This window comes from Chinchilla lanigera, unplaced genomic scaffold, assembly GCF_000276665.1.
Source record: "Chinchilla lanigera isolate Chin_1 unplaced genomic scaffold, ChiLan1.0 scaffold00047, whole genome shotgun sequence".
Lineage (NCBI taxonomy): Eukaryota > Metazoa > Chordata > Mammalia > Rodentia > Chinchillidae > Chinchilla > Chinchilla lanigera.
In genome coordinates, this window is record NW_004955448.1 from 8,109,207 (window position 1) to 8,124,635 (window position 15,429).

Here is a 15,429-nt window from a genome sequence, read left to right on the forward strand (position 1 = left end):
AAATCATTTCAAGTTTCAGGCTAGGGGTGCTTGATCTGTGGCCATTTTATGTTTGCTTTGTTTTAAAATGAGAAAGCAGTTGAGAATGCTACTGGTCCTTTAGAGTAAAAATCCAAATTATAAAAGATGACCAGTATTCTATAAAAACAAGAAACTCAGATGAGAAGCTAGAATCATTAGGACAAGTTATTTACATTAAGATGATTTATGGCTGCAGCGGGGAAAAAGGTAAGATAGAACAGACACACACAACGAACACACCAAGGCTGCAAGCACCAAAAAATTAAGAACTGGGAATTCAAGGCAGGGTGTGGTGGCGCACGCCTGTCACCCCAGCATCCGGAACGCAAGAGGATTACTCTGTGTTCAAGGCCAGCCTGAGCCAGTGAGTTCAAGAGTAGCCTAAACTACATGTGAGACTGTTTCAGAAAAACCAAAGAGTAAACCAAAAAAAACTGGGAACTCAAAGATGGGTGTGATGGCACACAGCTATAGCTCCAGCTATTTGGGAACGGAGGCATGATGATTTCCAATTTGAAATCAGCCCGGGCAACTCAGTGAGACCGTAGATGAGGGTGCAGATCTGTGGTGGAGTCTTGTCTAGCATGAACAACGTCCTGGGTTACATCCTGAGTATAACAACAACAAAATAAACCAGAATTGGGAACTCAATAAAATACCATGTAAATGAGGCAGAAACCTAGCACTACTTCTGGAATCACACACAGTATAAGGCTCTTTACAGAACACTTCTGAATTTCAGGCCAATTCAAAACAAAACAAAACAAAACAAGAGACTAAGTAGGTAAACTGCTTAGTGATAGGGCACTTGCCTAGCACGCAAGAGGAATTGGGTTTAGTCTCCAGAGGGGAAAGATTAAGGTCCCCTAACCTGAATCTGACCAAGGCTCAACAGTTGTCAAGTTTACAAGAAAAACAATACAGAAAAATGTTGTCCTACCGTAAGCAAACCTAGAGTATGGAAAATTCCTTAGACTCTGACCCCGTTTCAGTAAATTAAAAAATATGGCAAATCTGTGATTAAAGCCAGAGCGGCATGTAGGAACTCTGTTTGAATAAGCCAATTATAAAAACAAAGGATTAGAAATAGTTAAGTAAACATGGATACTTTGTAGTGTTAACTTCTATAATAGAAGTAGTGGGGTTATTTTAAAAGTCCTTACTTTTTAGATTGATGAGGTATGAAAACACTTGTGTGCAATTTTCTTCCAAGTAAAGGCGAGCAGTGGTGAATTCATAGGTTATAAACAAGGCTGGCTGACCACAAATTGATCCATTCATTATTCTGATAGGTATAGGACTAGACTAGGTATTCCATTCTCTCCTGTTTGAAATGTCCCGGAAATTTGAAAATGTAGGTTTTTTGGTTGGTGGTGCTGGGGATGGAACCTAGGGCCTTGTGCAAGCTAGGCAAGTCCTACTACACCACTGGGCTACATCCTCAGCCTGCATATTGTTAAGTAAATGTTTTAAAATAGAGATAGAAGCTAAGCAGTGTGGTATACAACACTAATCCCAGCACTCAGGAGGCTCAGGCAAGAGGATCACTTCACACATGGAGATACCGTCTCACAAAACATAAACAGAAGAGTAGCACAAGGTTGTAAACTCAACCAGAACTTCGAAAACACAAGAAATAAAAAATTAGACTGAAAGACATACTTGTCGAGCATGCAAAGCCAACTCTTAGAAACGCCTTTAACATACAAGTATCACCCGACAGGCAGGTGTACACTGCCCAACTTTCCAGCTTTACAGACAACCCTCACCGAGTTCTCTATCCAAGCAGACTTAGACACTGACAATCCAAGATTAATTTGCTGACAGGACCTCTGTTGACATCTGCCTTTCTTCACAGCCAATCTTCTAAAATAGTTTAGAAGCAATTAAAATTCTTCAGAAGTATCAATCTGCAGCTCAGAAATATGAAACGCCATGTTTACTAGAAAATTACTTGCTAAAATACAAACTTTTAAGTATGAGGTCATATCGAAGTCAGTCCTAATGAATTATCAAGTTAGCATGAGTTACTAATTCAAGCTATGTCAGTTTTTTGACACAGGGAGTCATCAATTCACTAAATTGCCCAGGCTAGGTTCAAACTTAAAATCCCCCTGCCTTAGGTTTTTCAGAGTGCAAAGACTACCGGCATACACCACATTAGTTTTTACCGTTGGAAATACAACTGACCTAAGTAGCACAGCACTTTTTTTTTTTTGGAGACAGGATCTCACTATGCAGCTCAGGCTGACCTTGAACTTAGGCTGGCCAGGAACTAATGGGAGATGCTCTTGCCTCAGCCTTCCAAGTGCTAGGACTACAGGTGTGCACCACCATACCCAGCCCCAGACACTTTTCTATCTAAATAACAAGTAAGTCTTGACTCCTTTAAAGTTGTCTTGTAGAGGTACCTTTTTCCAGACCCACTGCCTGCTACTGGTGAAAACTTGATAGTCCTTTCGAAACCTCTTCAGAAGCTTCCTTATGGCAATAAATCCTCCTCTGTGAATTTATCTGATGCTTTGAAACTGCAACTCATTTGGAGCCAAGTCTAATGGACAAGGTAAGTAATGTAAGCAGGCGAAAAAACTAACAGAAAATTTAATGTTACTATAATCAAACTCATTAAGATACCTAAATTTATGTCTGCTGGGGGAAACCCCTTTCCACGTCGCCTGACGCACTTGGGTATGAGTCTTGGCTTTTTCATCTTTTTGCAGTTGTTCCTGCATCACCCGTGCAGGATTAGGAACCTCACTTTATTATTAAACTCTTCCATCCCAGATAAAATCACTAAGTATCTAAATTATACCAAAAAAATGTAGCTGGGCATGGTGGCACACATTAGTAACCCCAGCACTCAGGTGGCTGAGGCAGGATCATATTTTGAGTCTGAGGCCACCTGGGCTACAAAGTGAGCTCAAGGCCAGCCTGAACTGCAGTAAGAACCTGTCTCAAAAAGACAAGAAAAAAAAGTTAAAGCTCAATGATTGGGCCTTACTTTCACTTATGTTGCTAATTTTGGTTTAATGGGGCAGTTTACTGTAGAAATAGTACTTACACCTAACTTAAATTACCTTCTGGTATGATTCAAGTGTAAATTAGGTTTTAGAAGTACAAGGTTAACATTTAAAGCTACATTACTAGGCCACCCTCACCTGCTTTTCCTCATACATGTAGTTAAGGCTGCTTAATAGCTCCAAATATAGACAAAACTGTTTTGCAGTACTGGGAGCTAAAAACAGTGCTTTGCCCATACTAGACAAGGCCTCTATCACTAAGGTAGATCCCCAGCCCTTTTCATTGAGAGGGTCTCACTAAATTTTAAACTGGCTGGCTTTAAACTCTCCTGCCTCAGCCACCAGAGTTGCTGGGATTACAGGCACGCCACACGTAGCGAAGAATTACTTTAGTAACCCCTATTACTTTAATACACCTATAACGAAGGTGGGTAAGAAAAATATGCTGTGTCAGAAAATTAGTGCAGCCATTTTACTGTAAAAATTTGCTTTTTAATAATTTATTTAAATAAGATATTTGAAGCAGTTTAGAAAAACAAGATTTGCATTTTATTTCCTTGTAAAAATCTTTTACACATGCAGACAAACCAGTGTTAAGAAAGTATTCACCATCATTTAAACAAATAACCACTTAAATAGAACAATGTCTGCAATTTTTATCTGTATAAAAATAAGATACATTTGTACAGAATTCACGCTCCAGTTTGTATAGCAATAAACGATACACAACTATAATAAAGTACAATTGAACCTGACCATGGTTTTCAATTAGATACTGCTAGGGCATTTCAATGTGCAAAAAAATTTAACATAGTTTTTTCAAAAGAAAATGTCCTCAGTGTTTGTAGAGACCTAGAGGGTTTTAAGAAATCAAATCCTAATCAGTTTGCTCTTAATGGTTTGTGAGTCCATACATCATACTGCAGATACGTAAAACCAGGAAGTGATGCAGGCTCCAAGGAAGAAAGTCAGCGCCTGTGCCTGCCGTGTCCTGAGCGACTGCCACCATGGTGCTTGCCTTTGTGGGACCTCTCAAAAGACCGAGATCTTTCACGCCTGTCCCTGTGATGTCCCCTTTCATGCCTGTGTTTCTTGGCGGCATCTGAGTGATCCCGAGACTTGCTCTGAGATCGAGAACGGGATTTTTTCCTTTTATGACCATGTCTATTTGAACTTTTTAAATCATCTCTGGCATGCTTGGCCTTAAGGTGAGGAGAACCATGATTATGATGTCTTCGAGGGCTTGCACTGTGACTGCGGGACCTGCTTCTTGATCTTGAGCTGTATGTTCCAGATCGACTCCGCCTATTATTGTAACTTAGATAATAAAAATTTGAGGTTTAGATTTAGTTTCTACAGGGAACAGATTATTATTAGTTGTTGTTCATGAACACGTTTAAAACACTGGCTAACTCAAGGACAAGTCAGAAACTAAAAACTTTTCTGAATCTTCCCATCCCTCAATCATCTCACTGAAGCCTATTAATGTATTAGAAATGTACTCTGCTTTCCAAAGGGAGAAATTAGCAATTTTTACAAAGTATCCTAGAGCCTATGCTAGCTTCACATGGTTTAAGAGCCACAAGGAATCTACAATCTAATTATAAAACTGACGAGGGACGATTCTTTGGCTTTGGTTAACCTTACTGGTTATTAAGACATTTTAAATAGTGACACTTTCTAATTGAAACTGAATAGGAATACGTTCACAGTATAAACAGGACATTATATATTTTTATATAGTACTTTGTGGGCAGCCTCTGTACTGCTCCAAAAAACAAAGAATACAGAATGTCATTATGGTACACTACCCACGAACAAACACACATCTAGAACATATCCCCAAGCTCATTTCTATAATATATTTTATGCTTAAAAGCCTAACCCAAGCCTGATTTTTAAAATGGGCTCAGCCCAATCTTTTCAGTAAGAGCAATAACCTTTACAGATTCCAAATAAGACTGCTTTCCCTAAGGAATCATGTACTTACTGTCTTCTTGGAGTATGTGATCTAGAACGCGATCGTGTTCTCGACCTTGACCGACTTGCACTTCTACTATTTCTACTTCTCTTGCTGTCTTTTCTTACACTTCAAAAAGCAAAGTATTTTGGTTAATACTTAAAAACAAGAGTCTTCAAATTAGTTTTCTTAGTCAAGAATACTTACCCATTGTAAGGGCTTTTGGAAGCCTGCTGTCTATCCTCAGGTTCTTTTTTGACTGTCTTCACACTGATAGAGACTGGAGACTTCTCTTCAGCCTTTACTTCTCTTGGTGATGCTTTTGAAAGACATAACAATAAACATGTTAACTACTAGATTTAAGAAAGGGTTACAAGTTTCTAACTGCAACTCAAAGTAGTTCCAAGTGTCACCTTCAGCTGAGGGCTAGGAAAGAAAACAGTGACTGTTTTCTTTTCATAACTGCTTTTTCTTTTCTTTTTTTTTTTTTTAATGCAACTGTTTCTAAAGAACTGATACACGCTGAACCTTTCCAATGAGGAAACTTTTCAATGAGCCCTCCCAGGAATATCCCTAAACTAAAAACACACAAGTTATTTAGGTTGAAATGAAATGCATTATTTCTGGAAAGTTCTTACCTAAGAAAACTACTAAAATCTGTTGTATAGAACATGTCGAAAGTTTCAGTGCCCCCAGGTAATTTCTATTCTGAATTTATCTTACATGGTTTAGAGGCTGGAGAAAATCCACCAAGTGTTGAAAGGGCAGGAGTTCCATCAGGATTCAATCCCTTTGCTTTTAATTTGGCTTCCTGCAAGGCTACTTTTCTTTTTTCTACTTCTTTTTCCAGCAGTTCATAATTAGGCTGTTGAAGGAAAATTAAGTTAGTACCCTTTAGCAGTGTTTAGTTTCTTGGCACTGACAATATTAGTACTAACTGAGAAAAACTAGTACCTTTTTTCTGGTATAAAGCCTAAGCGTCTCTATACAGATTTCCTGGATCTCCTCTTCTGTAGTACCAAAAAGAAGAAACCAATGGGGCCGCGTTGGCAATGGAATCTAAGCCACGGAGAGAGAATTTTAGATTATATCATTGCTAGTTTTACTGGAACTGCTGACAACTCTTAGGATTTAACCCACAGCACAAAACAGGCTACATAAACCCACCTGAAGTGCTCTAGCTGCAAGGTAGATGCAAGCACATGCTATAGTCTCTGGTTGAAAGCGAACAAAAACATTGGTTCGAAGACTGTCATTCATATAATTCCTGAAAAACATTTCAACTATAAGCTTTGTGTATGTAAACCAACCAGTTCTTCTGAAGCTTAAATAAATTTGGAGACTCAATCTACTTTATTCTTTTTTCTTCTCTTATATTCATATCCTCATAACAATTCTCATAGCACATAACAATTCTCAACTCAAGAAAGTTAGTAAGACTGTAATTCTAGAACCATTTAGTTGTCCCCTATATGACCAAAGCCCCTTTAAATAAATCAGCTTATCCATGCTACCCTTTAATGTGTTTCTGTAATAAGCAATGCTTTCTAAGTCACTTCTGACATGACTATTTTCAGAAATGATAAACCACTCCAATAATACTTCAAGCCATTAATTACTGACCATCTCTCCTTTATCCATAATGAAAAGCAGTGCCAACCAAGTTCTTTCAAAAACTCAAAATAACGGTGACGGGTAAAAGAGCACTTTCTGTAAGACTTTATTAAGAAAACTAAGCTGCTTGAGAAAAGTCTAGGTAGCGAAGTGAAAAGCAATAAAAATACACAATCATCTTGTTTACGTACCTTTTTTGCAGTATAAACAACAGCAATAAACTATATCAATTAATAAACTGTTGGAATTTTTAATGAGCCCTCCCCACGAATATTCCTAAACTAAAAATCCACAAATTATTTAGGCTGAAATGAAATGAATTATTTCTTAAAAGTCCTTACCATGAAAACTACTAAACTCTGTTGTATAGAACACATCAAAAAGTCATGCATTTTATAAATGGAGTAAAGATTTTTGTGATATTACTAAGTATTTATGGAGTCCAAAAGATGCATGGCAGTCATAAAAAAAGCCGTTTCGCCAGAAAAGTCCAGAACATAAAAGTTAAAATTAAGTCTTGCACATCAACAGCTTATGAAATAGAGCTGTGGCTGAGCCACAATCTCCTTGCTTGACCACAGCCAGCACTTCAAAACACACATCTGCATCTCAAAGGTCCAAGTTCAAGAGCATTCAAGTCATATTAACTTCTTGAAAAATGAAGTCTTACTGTATTATTGTCTGCAACAGCACAGCAACTGTAAATTAACCCAGCAAGGGCACTGGAACCCATTTAAAGATGCAGGCTGTAGCCTCTTTGACTGAATTCATGCTACATATACTATATATAGAAATTTAGCTAAACTCCTAATTAAAAAAAAAAAAACATTTAATTTATAATGGCTGGACAAACAAATTTATCAAAAATGAACTATTCATTTTGATAGTTACAGGTATACATTAAATACATAGGCATGTTGAATAGTTACTTCTAGAAGCAAATATACAAATCCTTTTGACACCCCGACAGAACTAGAAGATGCTGCCAGATGGATATGGACCACTTCAGTGAATCTCGGATGAGAGCTTGCACTGGATTGGCTGGAGAGCAGGGCAGCCAATCAGGCCATCCTGAGGTCATGGGCTGAAGTGCAGAGGGCAGAGTTCTATGACTTACCATCATGGACTACCCTTTAATTAAAGAGTAGAAAAAAGAACAAAGTTAAATTGAGTTCTCCATTAAAAGTAATTAGTCAAGCCAAGAAAACAGGAAGCAGAAATAAGCATTATTTACCTTATGGTTAAATTAAAAAAAAAGAAACCCCAAACTTATCTCATTATTTTGGAAAAAGAAAATGAAACTTACTTTATTTCTGCTTCTGTTTTCCTGGCTAGAAGTAAAATGCAAAAAAAGCAACTTACCAGGCAGTTTGAACCAGGGTTTGATTACGTTCACATTCTAAGACTTGTAAATACATAACAATGATCTGAAGGACAAAGGAAAAAGAAAACTCAATTTAGCACAATGGTGGTTCTTGCTCACAGACATCAATATATAAACTAAAAATGCTAGATACAAGCTCTAGTTCTTCTGTAAACCAAACAGGTAATACACATCAACCTACAAGACACTTGAGATTCAATGCGGGTTATTATGTTACTATGTTAAATAAAAATTACTTTTAAAAGTGTTCCAAAATTGTAGAGGAAAAAAAAAAAAAGCACAATCCACTCAAACAAACAAAACCCCAAAAATGGGGCTGTGAATGTACTCAACATTAGGTAGAACGTACTCAACATTAGGTGAATGTGAATGTACTCAACATTAGGTAGAATGCTTGGCTAGCATGTGTCAAAGCCTTGCTTTTATTTATTTATTATTCCAGTACAGAAATAAATAAAATTGCTTTACAGACTTTACTATGTAAAGGGCACTGTGCTAGATTATTTTATCTAATTTATCAAAGCACATTTCACATGCTCTGAAAATCCTACAGAGATAGTATTTTTTTTAAAGTTACAGAAGCCATATTTTTTTTCTGTTATGGTAAACCCAAATATTGTAGTAAATAATCTGCAATGAAACTTATCACATAGGGGCTAGAGATTTAGTTCAGCGGCACAGCACCTGCCTGGCAAGCGCAAGGTCGTGAGTTCGGTTCCCGGTACCGGAAACTGCCCCCCCAAAAAAGGAAACTTATCACACTGACGTATGACAAATTACACATAAATAACTTTATCACGTATCTTTCTTACCAACATTCCTATTCTACAAGTTTAATAGTGAAAAATGAGGGAGAGAGAGCTGCCAGTGTCACAGTTAACAGAGATAAGCTTTTATTCCCGACAGTCTTGGATCCAAGCACCCAACTCTAGCAAACCACTGAGCCACTGTTTATAATGATAACATAGAAACCAAGGAAAGCTGGGGAAAACCTATCAATTGTTTAGTATTAATAAAAGTAAGCAACTATGGTTTAAATACTTCAGCATTCTCTCAGTGCACCAAGTACTTCTGGAGCCACATATTTATTCCTCACAATGAAGTATTCCACCACCTAGTATTTCAGATGGGAAAATTGCAATTTAACCACAGAAGCACATAATTAAGAGTGAGCATTTGAACTTATGTACTGACTTCCATTTTACTGATTACTTTCAATGTCCAAAATAATTCTTTTTATTTTTTATTGGGTTCTGAGACAGAGTTTCACTACGTAGTTCAGACAGGCCTCAAATTTGTGGCAATCCTCCTGTTTCAGCCTCCCTAGTGCTGGGATAACACTATCATGCCTGGCTAGGAATGTTTTAAAACCGTTAATGCTCAAATACATATAACGTATACATATATAAATAAAAATATAAACTCAAGTACAATAGAATTTTAGGGAAAACCCTAATACGAAATATAATTTTGTATATTCTACAACTCACCTTATGAGGATGCTTGACATGAACACAAAATCCCAACTCCTTTAGCACCCTCCTCTCTGCCTTGATAACTTGGTTTTTGGTGTTAATGTAGTTCTGATCAAGAATCAAGGGGCTTGGAGTCCTACAGTTTGTAAGAAATAAAATCAAAACTGTTTTGCACATCCAAAAAATTTTATGTGTGGAATCTCCATTTTCCCTTCCAACCAACTATTGGCAACAGAAACCAGCTTTTTTAAACTCCTGCAAACAAGTTAAAGCATTAATCTTGTGCTGTCCAAGTTATGCTAATTAAATATATACATCTAGACTGGAACTAACAACCCTACAGCAGAAATCACTCCAATAGCCTTAATTTACCCTTGATTTGTGATCTTCGACTAAGGTACTTTAACATGACATCACCAAACTCCAGCAGGTTCAATCAACACTTTCCAATGACAAAATTAACATGGTCCAAGAAAGCAATTTATTTAACCCAACTGTTTTAATCTCTGTCCAAACAAAACAAAACAACCTGAAACCTAAAGACTAAAAATTATCAAATGAAATGTATCTTACAAATCAGTTTCAAAACCTACTGATCTATGAGACCCACGCCTAAATTTGATCAGAGGTGTAATCACAGGCAACTTAGTACACAATGCAAAAGAGAACAAAAGATCATACTGAAAGAACAAGACAGAACACATTCAAGATCTCTGAGCCAGACTAAATTTCAGTAACTTCCGAAGTTCCTCTACCATACAAATATTAAATAGCACACAGAAATGATGCCATTCCTGTGGATTTGTATTTTGATAGAAAAACCTACCATTCACACTAAAAGACTTATGTCTTCACAACTTAGCGCTGGTTTTTAGAAGGAAATGTTAAGGAATGGGACTCATTAAGCCTATGAAATTTACCATGTCCTTTGATCCATTCTTGGATCCAGCCAACAAAAACTACATTTTTATCAAAACACTGACTACATGGTAAGTATATGGGTAGAACACTGAAATATTTTCCCCCACAGTCATTTTTAGCCAAGAGATTTGGTTTTGTTTTTTTTTTTTTTTTTTGGTTTTTTCCGGTACCAGTAATCGAACTCACGTGACCTTGCGCTTGCCAGGCAGGCGCTGTGCTGCTGAGCTAAATCCCCAGCCCCCAAGAGATTTGTTTTTGCTCTGGGCAGAATACAACTTTTTAAAAAGATACATAGTCATTCTGAGCATTTAGTGTCTGTTCCAGAAAAATGTAACTTCATATTTTAAAAACAAAAATCTATTTAAAGAAGGTTAAGAAAAAATACTGAGGGGGCTGGGGATTTAGCTCAGCAGCACAGCGCCTGCCTGGCAAGCGTGAGGTCGTGAGTTTGATTCCCGGTACCAGAAAACAAACAAAATACGAAATGAGTTATATTAACTATCCCCTCTGGTGACACAAGCGCAAGCCCTCCTCCAACAAAAATCACCAAGCATGTATTTGCCTCATTTTCTCACCTGAATTACAGTGAATATACTAATGAGGCTTGCTGCTAAATATTCTACGCCTTTTTCAAGTTACATTAAAAGTTTGGAGAACTAGAAAGACAAAACTAGCAAGACAGTTATTACTTAATGCTGAAAAATGGCTTTCAATAAATTCAATTGCTATTATAGCTATAAAAGATGTACAGAGTAAGGCCACCCATTTGGGGAACAGGCTGCTACTAAAATAATTAAGCCATTTTATCACAACATAGGCTATAAAGTACTTAAAAAATTCGTATGAGAGCATCCAACACACATGAAAACATAGTCCAAAGATCTTAAAGTTTATGATTTTTCAAGTTTTCACATTATCACAAGAAATCTGAAACAAATCATTTCCACTTCAGACTCTTTAATGTCTATCACATAATTGATAGTTATGGTTCTTCAACTGTAACTAAGAGAGAACCTCCACTGTTACAGCTGCATACCACTTCTTAACTCCTAACCCCCTGCAATCCAGACAGTAAATGGCACCACTGAAATCTCTATGTAATTTTATGAAAAGCAGAAGTTCTGTCATATTTTCCTCCATTATGCTGATCAAAGTTATCTGTAGTTTTTACTAAGAATCCTGCTTTCAGTATTGCCTTCAAATGGTGGTAAAATTCATTTACCCTTTGAATTAGGCTGCTAACACTTGTTTGACTTACGGTTACCACGTGGTGCCAAGTCAGACCCACTACTCAATTCTGCTTAAACCATTTTCCATCTACTTTGTTTTAACTGGTGCCCTAATTCTTGCATATTACAATCTCAATGACTTCAAAACAGACTGAGGAAACAAAGCCCACAATGATAGTATAAAACTAAAGGTTCAACTTGTTGCTTAATCCTGCCACTACCTACAGTTTTAATGTTAACTTGTGGCTATAAAAACTGATAGCATCACTTCGTTTAGAATTTCTTTTACTTCACAAATCAAAAGCAGCTGAAAAGAATACAAAATTTACAAATGCCTTGTAAAAATTACTGTGTATCAGAGACAAGAATACATAGATCAGCACTAAGCAACTGTGCAGGAAAAAACTTAATACTCTAGTTATTTATGTGACAAAGTATTTGTTAGTACTTTTGTAGCAACACATTACATTCACTTAAATCTTGCTACAGTGTAAGGTAAATGTTGCAGGTCAATAAATGATTTAAGGAGGAGCAGTTAAAATTCTTGAGGTAGGGGGAGTCCTTTTCCATGGCTTCAAGGAAACTCAAGAATGATTTAGAATCAAAACTATCAACTCCTCCTCTGCTTAAACTTTTTTTGTCAGACTTTTCAGATTAACTTACATAAGAACAGTTTCCGAATCTTAGGAAATCTTGGTCTTTGGTTATTAAAAACTTATCTAGTGGCTGCTTTTCTTTAATATGACCAATCTGACTGAAATATAATTCAATTAAAAAAATTTAGAATTAGGAGGGCCAAACACGGCTACTCTCATTTATGTTACAGAACAGACTCTGAAACTCAAGAGACTATTAAAACCAGGTAAATCATATGAATAGAATACACAGAAATCTGTAATACCTACTTCAGAAGAAGTAGAAACTCTTTTAAAAGTGTTTCAACTCGAAGTCACGTGTATAGAATAGCCACAGAAATAAACTGCAGGTAGTTACTGGACTAAATACCATCACTTAAGATCTTCCCAACTCTTGTGGATCTCCAGTACACTAAACATACCACAACACAGTCACCAATAAGAGCAGTTAAGCCAATCTTCGAACGTTTTAAACAAATCTTTGAAGTATAAACCTGGGCTCCTTAAAAACAACAAAAAAATCCTTTACCATTGAGAATGTTACACAGAAAAATGTAAATTATACCCGAAACTAGAGACGGAAAAAAGCAACCTTTCCTTTAAATTCAGCCACTTATTTTGAACTTTAAAGACAATTATCAAACTACAAAAACCAAAAGGGGACAGACCTACTAACACAGTGCAAGCCTAGGCATCGGTACTTTAAAATCGTCCCCTGGTGATTTTACTGTGTAGTCAATCAAGACTCCAAGACACTGACAAAGGCTACGGGTCTTATTTACTACTAACATTTTCAAGGTCAAACAATAAAGTTCATGCACATATTGGGTTAAAACAAACAGAGACTAACTGATATGCGTACCCCAAATACAGTATCAATGATATTTTCTAATAACATTAACCTATGCTGAAAAAAAAAACAAAACAAAACTACAGTTCTAATAACTTGGACAGCAAAGACAAAAGCTTATAACAAGAAACAGGAGTTTTTCTAAATGGTTCACCAGTGGCCAACCTGTTAGTCCCCGATTCCAGTGACCTATTCTCAGAGCACTGGCTTCTCCTTGGGGATTTTCGATACTTCACTCACTGTTGCCATGACGACAGCTTCATCTCTATGTACCACTCCACATCACCCAGGCTTTGGTAAATGTAGCTGGTCGCTGTATAGTCGGTTGCAAGGGAAAAAAGAGTTGAAGTTAATAACATATACAAGTTACACGTCTGAGTAAACTTGTAATATGCACAGAAACACTTTTACATCCAGCTTTTTTAAAAAAGAAGGAGCTTCCATGCAATTAAAAAGTCCTTTTAAATTTCATGCTATGAAATCAATTTCTGTAATGACCAAAAAAAAAAATGCACTGTTACATCGGACACAGTTAAATGGGATTATTTTAAATTCCAAGGCTTTTTACAGTTCAGAAGACCTTATCCTGACATGAAGGAAGAAAACTTAGATCTAGGAGGAAAAGGGAAATTAAAAAAAAAACAAAAAAAAACCAAGTGATATAACAGCTAGCTTAATGATTCAAAGACCACCAGAAAACTATAATGCTTCCTTTACAAGACCTACATTACTGTTCTTCTGTTTTAAAACACCTTGAAGAAAATCAGTCACACGCCTAAATACAAATCAACTCAGACCATGCCAAATACCAAATCAAAATCTTCCCATCTCTCAATGATTTCCGACCAAAAAACTAAAGATCCTTTAACATGAAATAAAAACTACTCTGTTCCTGAACAGAGGAGACAAGATGGGTGAGAAAAAGTAGGTAAGAGACTAGAAAATGCTGTGAAACAGCATTTAGATAGCAACGCTTCAAACTCTGAATAGGCTAATCATTTCAAAGTTACTTCACTATTTGCTTCTCTCAGTAGTCCCATGACTGCCAACTTACCGACTCTGCCAGTACCACTACTTAGGCAGAATACTAATTTGGCACTCAACACCCAATCCCCCAATCTTACGATCACTTTCTAAATCCCTTTACAGTCAGTACCAGTTTGTCTACCATCACTACAGTCCCTCACAAACAACAGAAAAGCTAATCCACACCATGGCTATCCTTCCACAACCTTTTTGATACTGCCTCAGATAAACACACAGATCCACATAAAGTTACCAGATTATCACAACCCCTAAAACATACTCGGTTTCTTTTTTACAAGATTAAATACGTGGGCTAACTCTGAAAACAATCTTGTAAGTTATTTTTCTCACCCACTCACTGGGACTGGATCTGACCAAAACATAATACCTGTTTAATCCCCTTGACTTCAAACTTTATCATCCTGCCGTCCTTTCAGAGCCAATATCATGCCGTAGTTAAATGTCATATAGTACTCTTAACATAAGCCAATCTCAATTCACAAAGAATTAACTGGGACCTCAGGTGGAAAAACAATCTACACAACTTTGCCACAGTATCAACTTGACTACAGTGTGTAAACATCCAGCCTTTAGTCTTCTAGAGGGGAGGGGAAATGTAAACTTACAGAATACACTCACACTTGAGCCAAACGTATCCCCTTTCCTGTTTAATCTCAAGCCAATGGTTGGCTTCACAGCACTGTTAAGATTATCCGCAAATGCAACTTCCTCCATAAACTCTGCACAGCTGGTTAATGGGGCTTTTCCAAATTAATTTCAGTATCAGTTTCCCCTATACGAATTTTAAAACCTTATTTAGAAGGTTTTCTTTAGCATCCATGCTAACTGGAGAGAAAAAACGTTTTGATGACTGGTGCACAGTACAGCAGAGCAAGATTGTTACGTTTAATAATGCCAATCTTACCTTTTTCCTCTTAACTGGCGGAGGTGATGAAACACATTAATCACGTCTCTTATTCTTCTAGGTGCTTCTTCGATTTTTGATGCAAGATTAATGCAGGCCATGGCAACAATCTGAAAGAACCCACAAACGGACAAAAAGAATTGTAACGCTACTGAGCTACAAAATACAATCACGAAACTCCTCCCTTCAAAGCGTAAGCAACTTCTTTGTCCTGTTCTGGGACAGGGCCTCGCTACAGAGCGCAGCCGGCCTCGAGCGCACAGCGAGCCTCCGCCGCCGCCGCCCCGGGCCGCCGCGCCCGGCAGGGCAGCTCCCTTTACCCGGGAGCTTCGGCACACAACCGAGGCGAGCTCCCCGGCTCCAACCAGG

General features: G+C 37.3%; 1 protein-coding gene and 1 long non-coding RNA gene across 2 annotated transcripts in view; both read right to left on the bottom strand.

Annotated features, from left to right (window-relative positions):
* Nucleotides 1-2,864, bottom strand: part of LOC106149532 — a 37,141-nt gene extending 34,277 nt beyond the window's left edge. Inside the window, exon 1 of the long non-coding RNA XR_001235785.1 lies at nt 2,433-2,864. This is a non-coding gene — a long non-coding RNA (uncharacterized LOC106149532). The remainder of the gene's footprint in view (nt 1-2,432) is intronic.
* Nucleotides 2,865-3,567: 703 nt separating this feature from the next.
* The window catches only part of Ccnl1 (cyclin L1), a gene marked incomplete in the record, with an annotated part of 13,139 nt that continues 1,277 nt past the window's right edge, over nt 3,568-15,429 (bottom strand). The window contains 9 exon segments of the mRNA XM_013518630.1: nt 3,568-4,358; nt 5,032-5,130; nt 5,209-5,320; nt 5,725-5,866; nt 5,956-6,060; nt 6,169-6,268; nt 7,978-8,042; nt 9,490-9,610; nt 15,061-15,170. Coding sequence (XP_013374084.1) covers nt 4,010-4,358; nt 5,032-5,130; nt 5,209-5,320; nt 5,725-5,866; nt 5,956-6,060; nt 6,169-6,268; nt 7,978-8,042; nt 9,490-9,610; nt 15,061-15,170 — 1,203 coding nt within the window.